A 13,535-nucleotide genomic window follows, 5' to 3' on the forward strand; every position below is an offset into this window, starting at 1 on the left:
ATAACCCTTCAAAGGGAAAAGAACAAGGACAAGAAGATGCTCCCCCGCCCCCAGGGACTTCCATCGCCACCAGGCCTGACGCCCAGACTCACCAGAGTTTCTGGAGTCTGCAGGTGGGGTGCCGCAGCCCCTCACACAGCAACCACATGCCCCGGTCTCCCAGGTCATTGAAACTCAGATCCAGCTCCCGGAGGTGGGGGTTGACCTGGAGGACGGCAGAGAGACCCTCACAGGCTGCGGAGCTGAGCTGGCAAATGCCCAACCTGGAAAGACAGGATGCACAGAGCAGAGCTGACGCACTCCTCCTGCAGACACCGCCAGGCAAGGCTCACGTGCCAGGCCTGGGCTGGGCGCAGAGAGACATTGTCAGACCCCATCTTCACCTGGGAGAGAGAAAAAGAGGAGGAAGAAGAAAGGATCGGGCAGATAGGAAGAAGGAAGGAAGAGAGAAGTAACAAGGAAACAGGGGTAAAAGGAAGAAACAGGAAGAAGAGTACAAAGAAAGAATAAAAAATAATATTTACTCTCTATTGGGCACTTGGTCCAAGCCAAGTATATTAGTTTCCTGCAGCTGCTGTAACAACTACCACATGCTGGGGGCTTCAACAACAGAAATGTGTTGTCTTGCACCTCTGGAGGCTGGATGTCTGAGATCAGGGTGTTGCAGGTTGGTTCCCTGGGAGGGCTATGAGGGAAATTCTGTTCCCTGCCTCTCCTCTGGTGGTTTGCTGGCAGTCTTTGGCATTCTCTGGCTTGCAGAAGCAATTTTTTTTTTTTTTTTTTTGGTGAGGAAGATAGGCCCTGAGATAACATCTGTTGCCAATCTTCCTCTTTTTTTGCTTGAGGGTGATTGTCACTGAGCTAATATTCATGTCCATCTTCTTATATTTAATATGTGGGACATCTGCCACAGTATGGCCTGAAAAGCAGTGTGTAGGTCCCTGCCTTGGATCCGAACCAGTGAACCCTGAGCCGCCAAAGCAGAGTGCGCAAACTCAACCACTATGCCACCGGGCCAGCCCCTAGGAGCATCATCTTAATCTCTGCCTTCATCGTCACATGGCATTCTCAATGTGTGTGTGTGTGTCTGTGTGTGTGTGTCCAAATTTCCTTATGAGGACGCCAGTCATCTTGGCTTAGGGGCCCACCCTACTCCGGGATGACCTCATCTGGACTAATGACATCTGCCACGACCCTGTGATGGGCTGAACTGTGCCCTCTCCAAATTCATATGTTAAAGCCCCACCTTCCAGGACTTCAGAATATGGACTATGAGTGTGTTTGGAGACAGGGCCTTGAAAGAGGGCATTAAGTTAAAATGAGGCTGTTACGGCACTCCCTAATCCGATTTGACTGGTATCCTTATAGGAAGAGGAAATCTGGAGGCACAAAGAGACACAAGATGTGTGTGCAGAGGAAAGCCCATGTGAGGGAACAGCGAGAAGGCAGCCTCCTCAAGCCAAGGAGAGAGGCCTCAGGAGACAACCCTGCTGACACCTAGATCTTGGACTTCTAGCCTCCAGAACTGTGAGCATATGAGGTTATGTGGTTTAAGCCACCTGGTCTGGGGTTTTTTTTTTTTTTTCTTTGAGGAAGATTGGCCCTGAGCTAACATCTGTGCCCATCTTCCTCTATTTTATATGTGGGACACCTGCCAAAGCATGGCTTGATCCGTCATGTGTAGGTCTGTGCCCAGGATCCAAACCAGTGAACACCACTGGGCCAGCCCCTGGTGTATGTCCTTGATGTGTGTCTTGCTTAACCACCGTCCATGCAGTTAATGTGGCTGCCATTGCAACTGGAAGAGCATTTGGGAGCTTAAGAGAGTCAAAAGTGCTATTCTATTAAATAGTATTTTTTTTTTCTGATTTTCAGAGATTCCTTTGTGTCCCTAGATATAGCTGCCCCTACGTGAAAACCTGAACTCCTTTTCCTTAAGTGTGTCGGTGTCCTCTGGTGACAAGCAGGTTCTATGTAAACCTGAAGATCTGGCAGACCTGCTGCCACAGGACAAAACGAAAGGACTCAGTCTCAGCCAACGAGAGCCACGTTGGGGGACCTGGACCAACGCATTCTCACATTTGCACGGAAGAATAAATGTGTATGAATAACTATGAAAATTTGCAAAAAAAAAATGCAAAAGACAGAATCTTCCTAACAGTAGGGCATATTACAAACTACAGCAATCACAACAGCGGAAAACTGGAAAAGGAATGGAGACAAACGGAAAAGAGAGAGTCAAAGACAAAGTGGGAAAGTGGCTTACAATAGAGTTGGGCTTACAAATCAGCAAGGAAAGCATGGGTTCTTTATTAAAGGGTGCCACAAAAATCGGAGAAAAATAAATTGAACCCCACCTGCCGACACACATAAACATAAGGAAGAAATTGAGTATATCTTTGACATCGTATTGGCAAGGAATTTCTTAGACATGTCACAAAAATATAAACCATAGAAGCACGTCCGGATTTGACCTCAAAACATAAAGATTTCTGTTTGAAAAAAGAATCCATGGGCAATTTGACAGATTGATGACCTGCGGAGAAGACATTTCCAAAGTATGCTGTCAACACAGGATTAATATCTAAAATATTTAGGGAACATCTGTAAATCGGCAAGACAGACATAGAACACATCTTAAAGAAATAAATACAGTCATGAGTCGCTTAACGACGGACATACGTTCTGAGAAATGCATTGTTAGGTGATTTCATCTTTGTGCAAACATCACAGCGTGCACTTAGACAAACCTAGATGGTACAGCCTACTTCACACCTAGGCTCTATGGTGCTAATCTGATGGGACCACCGTCATACAAGCGGTCCATCGGTGACCGAAAAGTCATTATGCTGCATGTGACTATAAATTACATGAATAAGCAATTCGCAGAATGGGGAAATGCAAAAAGCTAGTAAGCACAGGAAGAGATGCTCAATCTCACTCATTATCAGAAAAATACAATTTAAGAACATCTTGCACCCACAAGAATTTTAAAAATAGAAAGTGGAATGACCATAAAGATATGGGAGAAAAAGGAGCTTTCCTAAATTGCTGGTGGAAGTGTAAACAGCTGCATCTTTCTGGAGTTATTTTGGGATATCCGGTATGCAGACTCAGTCTGATCCTGCAATTCTATCCTTTGGGGGGATCTTAAAAGGGTTCAGAAAGAGATAAGTTCCAGAATGTACATCGCAACACTGTACATGACAGCAAAGAGCTGGGGACAACCCAATGTCTGAATGACGAGATGGATTGATAACATTTGGTACGTGCAAGTTATGGAATACAGGTTGGTTTAAAGGAATGAATTAGATATGTTTATACCAGCATGAACAGACCCTGAATGTATAAAGGTAAGTGAAAAACAAAGAGAGGTTGATGAGATGTATCATTTATGTAAAATAAAGACATGAGGCCCCACGGGTGGGAGATGGGGAGGGCAACGGAGGAGACAAAAATGAAACAGGCATGTGTGGGTCCACAGGGACATTGTGGTACCAACTGAGAATTAGGAACACTCTAACTATGTGTATGTACAGCCCCAAAAGAAAATGTTTCGAGGGTGCAGTAGGGAGAAGACGGTGAAAAAATGGGGCACAGATTTATCCTAATTTTCTAAACATAAAAAAAGCAATCGGGGCTGGCCCCATGGCACAGCAGTTAAGTTCGCAGTTCCACTTTGGTGGCCCAGGTTTCACCGGTTCGGATCCCGGGTGTGGACATGGCACCGCTTGGCACGCCATGCTGTGGTAGGCGTCCCATATATAAAGTAGAGGAAGATGGGCATGGATGTTAGCTCAGGGCCAGCCTTCCTCAGCGAAAAGGGGAGGATTGGCAGCAGTTAGCTCAGGGCTGATCTTCCTCAAAAAAAAAAAATGCAATAGAGCTGGCCCCATGGCCGAGTGGTTAAGTTCACTTGCTCCGCTTCAGAGGCTCAGGGTTTCGCTGGTTCGGATCCTGGGCGCAGACATGGCACGGCTCATCAGGCCACGCCGAGGCGGCGTCCCACATAGCACAGCCAGAAGCACTCACAACTAGAATATACAACTATGTACTGGGGGGCTTTGGGGAGAAGAAGAAGAAGAAAAGAAAGAAGATTGGCAACAGATGTTAGCTCAGGGCCAATCTTAAAAAATAAATAAAATAAAGTAAAATAATTACATTCAATTCAAAATATGGGGGGAAAAAAGCAATACAAGTCACACCATGGCTGAACATCCCAAAACAAAAAAAATTCCACAGTGAATGACATCAGATAATTGATGGTGCTTCTGTAAGACAAAAAAAATAGACTCTCCTTTGGGACTACAAGGAAAGAGTTTTCTGAAAACTGACAGCCTTGCTGCATTTTCTTTGGTTTATTCATTTATTCATCTGCTCACTCCTTTAAAAGTACACGTTTTTTTTTGTTTTTTTTTTTTGAGGAAGATTAGCCCTGAGATAACTACTGCCAATCCTCCTCTTTTTGCTGAGGAAGACTGACCCTGAGCTAACATCCGTGCCCACCTTCCTCCACTTTATACGTGGGATGCCTACCACAGCATGGCGTGCCAAGTAGTGCCACGTCCGCACCTGGGATCTGAACCAGTGAACCCTGGGCCACCAAAGCGGAAGGTGCGAATTTAACCACTGCGCCACCAGGCTGGCCCCATAAAGTACGTGTATTTCTAAGCACCTCTAGGCCACGTAGGTCTTCTACTCGCCATTGGAATATACAGTTGATATGGCTCCTGCACTTTTGAAATGCCACACACATACAGACAAATTACAAATGTTGCTAAATGATGCTGAGGAGAAGTATAAGGTCAAATAAGATCTTAAAACTAGGAACCCAGACCTTATCTAGGGGTTAGGAAAGGCATCCACAGGGAAGAAACATTTGTTCTGAGTTCTAACAGATAAAACAGATGTTATCAGGGTAAAAAAGGGGACAGCAGAGCAGAAGAGCATTCCAGGAAGAAAGAGCTGCTTGTGCAAAGGCCCTGGGGCAGAAAAACCTTTGAAAGGAGGGTGATGCAGCCAGAGTTTAAGAGAAGAGGGGAAGGAGCATGGCCCCAGGGAGCCCAGACAGGAGGGCAAGGATTGTGAGTTTGGACTCTTAGGATGGTGAGCAATGTGCTACTCACCGGAGGGTCTGAAGTTTGCACTGGGGATGCCTGAGGCCCTCACACAGCAGCAGCACCCCGGCGTCCCCCAGGTCATTCAGACTTAGGTCCAGCTCCACCAGGCTCTGGTTCACACTGAGGGTGGAGGCCAGGTCTTCACAGGCAGCAGCGGTGAGGTGGCAAATCTTCAACCTGCAGGAAATCCAACTCAACACATATTATGGAGGGTTTTCTACACGTTGCTAATTTCACCCTCCCTACCCACAATCTTAAAAGCAATGCATTTCCAAACAAACAGTTCATTTAAAAAAATGGTCAAAGACTTGAGTAGTCATTTCTCCAAAGAAGATATACAATGGCCACAAATCGCAGGAAAAGACGCTTAATTTCACTAGTCACTAGGTAAATGAAAATCAAAACCACAATGGGATACCACCTTACGCACATTAGGATGGCTACTATAAAACAAAACAAAACAGAAAATAACAAGTGTGGGTGAGGATGCGGAGAAACTGGAAACTTTATGCACTGTTGGTGGAAATGTAAAATGGTGCAGCCGCTGTGGAAAACAATACGGCAGTTCAGCCAAAAATTAAAAGTGACCATATGATCCATCCATTCCACTTCTGGTTGTATAACCAAAGGAATTGAGAGTAGGGGCTCAAAGAAATATTTGTACTTTCATGTTCATAGCATTATGCAAAATAGCCCAAAGGTGGAAGCAACCCAAGTGTCCAGGAATGGATGAATGAATGGATAAACATAATGCAATGTATATGTGCACTGGAATGTTATTCAGTCTTAGGAAGGAAGGAAATTCTAAGACATGCTACGTCATGGATGAACCTTGAAAACATCATACTAGGTGAAATAAGCCAGTCTCAAAAAGACAACCACTTTGTGACTCCACGTGAATGAGGTACGTACAGCAGTCAGATTCACAAAGACGTAAAGTAGGACTCACCACAAGATCCGCAGCCTACAGACCGGGTTGCTCAAGCCTTCACACAGCAACCTTGCACCCAAATCCTCCAGCGCATTTCCCGTCAGGTCCAACTCCACCAGATGTCGATTGGTGCTGAGCACGGAGGCGATCTCCCGGCAAGCCCCGGCCTCCAGCTGACACTTCCTCAACCTCGGGAGGAAAGAGACGTTGAGGAGGGCGCCATCTTGCTTTTCTGGATCCTGATGGCTCATCCTCTGGCCTATTTATCACCCAACACCAACCTACACGTGTCACGAAAGCTACGGAGATAAACAAGATCTCTATTTCCAGCAAGGAGCATCCTGTCTAATAAGACAATTGGGTCAGCAATTCCGATCCAATGTGCGTTGGTACCTTTGAGGTAGTAGGGCATGATACTTGAGAGTGGCGTCTGTAGAACTCAACAACCTTTGTTTGCATCCATCTCCACCACCCGCTAACCCTGTGACCTCAAGCAAGTTTCCATGAGGCCTCAGTTGTAGGTTTCACGTGCCACAGAATCTCAGGCTCACCGACCCTAAGGAGAACAATAGTGCCCACCTCACAGGGGTGCTGTGAGGATTACTAATTTACTAAAGGCTGAGGGGGTGGAACCAGGCCTGGCACACGGAGAGTGCTCAAGTGAGCTAGTGTTTATTAAAACCATCATCGTGGACGGGCCACCTAGCTCAGCTTCGGCAAGTGGAGGACAGTTAGGGGAGAATTTGAGCTCGTTCCCGAAGGTTCAGTAGAAGTTTGCGCGGAGGAAGAGGATGAGATGTGGTGGGTGTCTGCCCCGGGTTCCTGGCACAGAGCTCCTAAAACCCTTATTTCCTAAGTGATAAGAGCACTAGGAACGTCTTCTCTTTTAATGAGGCGACTCCGGGTGGGGTCCTGCATGGGGTCTGGTCAACAGAAAGACTAAGCCATGATTAGGAGCTGGGAATTTTCAGCCTCACCCCCCGTTCTCTAGAGAGGGGAGAGGGCTGGAAATGGAGTTGATAATTGATCACGGTTACATGAGGAAGCCTCCATAAAATGCCGATAGTAGCGGGTTCAGAGAGCTTGCAGGAGGGTGAACACATGCACACTGGGAGGGTGACGCACCCCAACTCTGCACGGACAGGAGCTCCTGGGCTCGGGACCCTCCCAGACCTCCCCCTGTGTGTCTCTTCATCTGGCTGTTCATCTGTATCCTTTACCATATCCTTTAATAAACTGGTAAACATAAGTCAGTGTTTCTCTGAGTTCTGGGAGCTGATCTAGCAAATTCATTGAACCCAAAGCAGGGGTCGTTGGAACCTCTGATTTATAGCCAGCTGGTCAGAAGCACAGGTGACAACCTGGACTTGTGACAAGCGTCTGAAGTGGGCAGAGAGCAGTCTCCTGGGTCTGAGCCATTAACCTGTGGCATTTGACACTACCTCTAGGTAGATAATGTTAGAATTGAGATAAATTGTAGGACACCCAGCTGGTGTCAGAGACTTGCTTGGTGTGGGGCACTCGCCCACACGTTTGGTGACCAAAAGTGTCAGAAGTGTAGTGCTCTGCGTGAGTAGTCAACTAGTCACACAGGTGGGAAACTGGGTGGTTTTCTTGAAAACAGGGGCATTGCAGGAAAAGGGCACTGCACAGCTGAAGGACCTTTGCACAGGGGAGCTCTGGGGTTCTGACTTCCCAAGATGTGGTCAATAAGTGGGGTGTGGATTCTGGGTGGGCAGGTGGCTCCAGGGACCCCTCACCACGTAGAAGTGGGTGGGGTCAGAGGAGGCCACCAAGAGGCTCTCTAAAGTGCAAAGAGTCCAGGGCAGGTGCCTGAGGTCATGGGTCTAAGGGCGGCCCTCACTATTTCAAGCCGTTGGAGACAACAAGCTTGCCCTGGGGAGATCACGCAGATTAAGAACTTGTTCTGGGGGACAGCAACTCACTGAATCATCTGCAGCCTGCATCGGGGGTGTCGGAGCCCCTCACAAAGCAGTCTGATGCCCGGCAGCCCCAGGCCATTGCCGCTCAGGTCCATCCTTATTAAATTCTTATTGGCTATCAGCGCTGCGGCGAGGTCCCAGCAGGCAGGGCCAGAAAGTCGGCACCTCTTCAGCCTGTGATGGAATGAAGGAGAAAGAGCCAGGTCATTACCTTTGTGGTCGCTTTCTGGATTTTCCCCCTTATCCTTTCTCGCCCTCCTTCTTTTCGTCTATACCCATTTTTCTCTTTTTCTAAAATAAAAGAAAGGGGATTAGTGGTTGCCGGGAGCCAAGGGATGGAGGATGAGAGTGACTGCTAATGGGTATGTGCTCCTTTCTGGTGTCATGAAAATACTCTGGAATTAGGTACTGGTGATGTTTGCCCCATCTTGTGAACATACTAAAAAAAAAAGAACACTGAGTTTTCCAGTATGTGAATTATATCTCAATAAGAAAAATAATAAAAGGAACAAAAATAATATAAAATGTTTTGGTGCTTTGCAGTCTTGGAAACGCCTCCACAGAGGTTGCCGTTAAGAGAGGAATTCAGGACCCGTCATGTTCACTCTTCTCCACATCTTCTTTTCTCCATCACTAGGAGAAGAAGAAGGTACCACATCCTGAGTCGGCATCATGGTGCTCGCGGGGCCACAGCTGCTGGTTGGCAAGGCCAGCATGGTTTAAAAGCTCACCGCCAACGGTGGAAGTATCTTTATTCTTCTTCTTCCCTCCAGGCATCTGGGGGGCGAGTGACTTTTCTTTTCCTCTCTGTGACTTCCTTCCAACCAGTTGGATGGGACAGAATGTGGGAATTGGGGATTGCTGAGGAGAGGAGGCCCATGGGTCTCTAGTCTTGGCCCGTTGCTCTGACCTACCTCACTAACGTATCTTATGGTGGTGTCATTTCCAGTGGAAAATGAGGCACACACGGCCTTCAGACTCAGAGAAATTGGGAGTTGAAAACCAACTATGCCACGGAGTAGCAGATACAGAGCCTCGTTCCAGTCACTTCACCTCTCTCTAATCTGCGTGGAGATGGGGCTGATGGTATGGACCTTAGTGAGTGGGTGAAAGAATTTGGTGACTTACTCAACATCAGTACTTAGCATGGTTCCTTGCACATAGCAAATGCTCAACAAATTATGGTATTATTGTTATTATTATGCTCTCCTTGGGACTTGGCCCATGTCCTGCTCACAAAATGGTACTTGGCTTTCCCATGCCTCGATCCCTGTGAGTATCTTTCTTTTATGACACTTCAAGGGAGCAGAGGCACAGTGTGGGTCAGGATTCAGATATGCTTGGTTCTCTTAGTCAAGTGTCATTCCAGTTCCTCTAAGCTATGCCTTGATATCACCATGATCGATAATAACATGCACTCTTGATGGATAGAAGATGATGATGATGATAGATAGATAGATGATACATAGACTTAATTTGTATTGTTTTTTATCTTTTTTTTGAGGAAGATTAGCCCTGAGCTAACTACTGCCAATCCTCCTCTTTTTGCTGAGGAAGACTGGCCCTGAGCTAACATCCATGCCCATATTCCTCTACTTTATATGTGGGACGCCTACCACAGCATGGCTTTTTGCCAAGCAGTGTCATGTCCGCACCCAGGATCCGAACCAGAGAACCCTGGGCCGCTGAGAAGCGGAACGTGCGCACTTAACCACTGCACCACCGGGCCAACCCACCATACTATTTTAATTATTGTAGCTTTGTAATATAGTTTCAAATCAGGAAGTGTGACTGGAGTTAGGAAGCCTGAAAAGGAGGAGATAAAAATAAGAAAAGTGAGAGATGATGACGCCTGAACTTCTACTGATCCCCATCTGTTGTGGGCTGAGTCGTGTCCCCCACAAAATTCACACACTGAAGTCCTAACCCCCCGTCCCTCAGGGTGTGGCTGCATTTGCAGATAAGGTTTTTAAAGAGGTGACTAGGTTAAAATGAGGTCGTTAGAGTGGGCCCTAGTCCAATATGACTGGTGTCCTTACGAGAGGAGATTAGGACAATGACATGCAGAGGAACGGCCATGTGAGGACACAGGGAGAAGATGGTCGTCTACAAGACTCAGAAGAAACCAACCCGGCTGATTCCTTGATCTCAGACTTGCAGCCTCCAGAACTGAAGGAAAATAAATGTCTGTTGATTAAGTCACCCATTCCATTGTATTTTGTCATGGCGGCCCTTAGCAGACGAACACATCATCCACCACCCTAATGTCTTTTCTTCCTTCCTTCCTTCCTTTTTTTTTTTTTGGTCAGGAATATTGGCCCTGAGCTAACATCCATTGCCAATCTTCCTTTCTTTTGCTTGAGGAAGATTCACCCTGAGCTAACATCTATGCCCATCTTCCTCTATTTTGTATGTGGGATGCCACCAGAGCATGGCTTGACGAGCAATGTGTAGGTCTGTACCCAGGATCTGAACCCATGAACCCTGGGCTACTTAATCACCATGCCACCGGGCCAGCCCCCCTAATGTCCTTTCTCACTGAGCCCCATGAGAGGCAGCGGTAGGACCCTGAGAAGCGCACAGACCCACCTTGACTCACCTCAGGTTCTGAAGTTTGCAGTTGGGGTGTCTGAGTCCTTGACACAGCAGCTTCACCCCCCGACTTCCTAGGGCGTTGCGGTACAAAACCAGCTCTATCAGGTTCGGATTGGTGCTTAGAGCAGAAGCAAGCTGTTCGCTGTAGGCATCTGGCAGGATGTTCCTCTCAGGTCTGCATGAAGGAAAGACAGGCCACAGTCTAGTTCTACTGGTCACTTTAGAATGATTAAGTACAATTGCATGTCACTTCATTTTTTTTTTCTTTTTCTTTTTTTGCTGAGGAAGATTGGCCCTGAGCTAACATCTATGCCAGTCTTCCTCTGTTTTGTATGTGGGATGCCACCACAGCATGGCTTGATGAGCAGTGTGTAGGTCCGTGCCTGGAATCCAAAGCCATGAAGCCCAGGTTGCTGAAGTGGAGTGCACAAACTTAACCACTATGCCAGCGAGCTGGCCCGTCACTTCATCATTTATGAAGCATTTTGTCATCTTTATTTTAATTTATCTTCTGAATGACCCTGCATTACTTGCCCAAGGTCACACAGCTACTAGGTAGGAGAAACCAGACGTAAACCCTTGGACTAGGGGTGGAAAATGGCTTTCATCTCACATGTGCACTCTGAGAGACTGGAAGAAGCCCTTGGAAGCCAGAACATTCACAGGTGGCCTTTCATCTACACCCATGGTCTTCAAAGTGTGGTCCCCAGTCCAGCAGCATCAGCATCACCTGAGAACTTGCTAGAAATAAAAGTCCTCAGCCTCCAACACAGCCCTGCTTGATCAGAAATCTGTGTTTTAAACAGCCTTCCAGGTGATTCTGCTCACACTTCAGAACCACGGATGCACCCAATGGTTTCTTCACTCCCTTTCTTCACAGCTGATGAAAGTAAAATATCTCTGCTGAAGAACCAGAGCCAGAAATTACAAATTTGTGGCCTGGGAGCTGAGTTCCATCAATGAGTGTCCAATAATTCACAAATCAGGAGATTGCACATGAAAATACAGATTCTGTAGCAATTCTGGCTACACAGGGACCTGATGAGGCAACAGTCGGCTTCCATAACCAGGTATGTGACTACCCTTGTCAGCGGGACCTGGACACTCCTGGTCACCAGCCCCCCTGGCCTGCCTCCCCCATTTCCATGACCATCTGGCTGTATCGTTTCCTCTGGCTGCTGTAACAATGACCACAAACACAGCAGCTTAAAACAACCCAAGTTGGTCATCTTACAGTTTTGGAGCTCAGAGGTCTGAAAGGAGTCTTGCTGGGTTAAAATCAAGATGTCACCTGGATTGTGTTCCCTCTGGAGCCCCCAGAGAAGGATCCACTCCTGCGCCTTTTCCAGCTTCCAGAGGCCACCTGCATCCCTTGGCTCGTGGCCCCCTTTCACGAATCATCCCTCTGAACTCACCACATATCGCGTCTCCTTCTCCTGCCTCCCTCCATCCCTTATGATTCCTTTGGGCTCCATAGCCCAGGATCATCTCTCCATCTCAAGATCCTTACCTAAATCAAATCTGCAAAGTCTCTCTTGCCGTATAAGGTCATATATTCACAGATTCCAGCATTAGGACCTGGGCATCTTTGTGGGGGAGCCATTATTGCGCCCAATACACTGGCCTTGGTGAGCATTTGAATTTATAATTCCTACTTGTGAGATAAGAGAAAATATATATATTGGTCTCCTGGCACAGGGCTCCTGAAACTCTTGTGATTTCCTGGATGATAGGAGTGTCCTTTGTTCTAATGAGGCGACTCGGGTGGGCTCCTGGATGGGGACCACTCAACAGAAAGACCAAGCCACGATCAGAAGCTTGGAATTTTCAGCCCCAGTCTTCATCCTCCAGGGAGGAGAGAGGGGCTGGGAACAGAGTTAATGATCAATCATGCCTCCGTGATGAGGCCTCCATAAAGATCGCAAAAGTACGGGATTCAGAGAGCTTCTGGGCTTCTGAACACGTGGAGGTGCTGGGAGCGTGCCGTGTCCACAGAGAACATGGTGCTCTGAGCCCCTTCCCCATGCCTTGCCCTGTGCATCTCCGGCATCTGGATGTTCATCTGTATCTTTTATCATATCCTTTGTAATAAGCTGGTAGACAGTAAGCAAACTGTTTTCCTGCATTCTGAGCAGTTTCAGCAAATAACAGAATCCAAGGGGAAGGAGGCCATGGGAACCTCTGATGTGTAGCCAACCTAGACAGCCGTTATGGGTAACCCGGGGACCTACTACTCGTGATTGGCGTCTGACGTGGGGTGAGAGCAGTCTTGTGGGACTGAGCCCTTAGCCTGAGGGATCTGACATTATCTCCAGGTAGTTACTGTCAGAATTGAGATAATTACGTGGGACACCCAGTTGGTGTCACAGAGAATTGCTTGGTGTGGAGAAAGCTCCCCACATCTGGTGTCAGAAGCGTCGTGAGTGTGGTAGTGGTGTGACAGGAAAGAGGACAAAAGAGGAGAAGTGAGTTTTCCTAGTTGCCCCTCCAGACTTCAGAGCCAGTCACCCCCCCCCTTGTAAAAAAGGCAGTGATGGAGGTGAAGGATGCCTCATCTCTCTGTCTGGATAAACAATCTGACGTTCCATCTTTTGAGGTTTGGCATGGAGCGCCAACACACTTGGTCCAGACCTACAGGGATGTGAGTAAGACAAGATATGATCTCACAGGTCAGAGGGCAAAGAGTAGGACATTTCCTGCCTGGCTGCGGAAAGGGGTGTGGATTGGGTGCAAGGAGACTTTCAGAAGATGCTGTAATTTTGGACCTTCTAAAATCTTGATGACCTTTCTCTGAATCAGGCTGGGGTCAAGAACTGGCCTGAGTCACATAGCACAGGGTACAATAGGCAGCCAATAAAATCTCCTAATTTACTTCTCGTGATATGGTCTGTCTTATGACTTATGGTATAAGGTATAACGACACACATTACTTACATATTTTAATTA

The 13,535-nt window shown here is 47.2% G+C and overlaps 1 protein-coding gene across 1 annotated transcript in view; it reads right to left on the reverse strand.

Annotated features, from left to right (window-relative positions):
• NLRP12 (NLR family pyrin domain containing 12) overlaps positions 1–13,535 on the reverse strand; it is a 31,171-nt gene that overhangs the window by 3,748 nt on the left and 13,888 nt on the right. The window contains exons 4-8 of the mRNA XM_014833328.3: positions 10,594–10,764; positions 7,998–8,168; positions 6,070–6,240; positions 5,127–5,297; positions 93–263 (exon numbers count right to left, since the gene is read on the reverse strand). Of these exons, the coding sequence (XP_014688814.3) occupies positions 93–263; positions 5,127–5,297; positions 6,070–6,240; positions 7,998–8,168; positions 10,594–10,764 (855 nt within the window). The remainder of the gene's footprint in view (positions 1–92; positions 264–5,126; positions 5,298–6,069; positions 6,241–7,997; positions 8,169–10,593; positions 10,765–13,535) is intronic.

This window comes from Equus asinus, chromosome 26, assembly GCF_041296235.1.
Source record: "Equus asinus isolate D_3611 breed Donkey chromosome 26, EquAss-T2T_v2, whole genome shotgun sequence".
Classification (NCBI taxonomy): domain Eukaryota; kingdom Metazoa; phylum Chordata; class Mammalia; order Perissodactyla; family Equidae; genus Equus; species Equus asinus.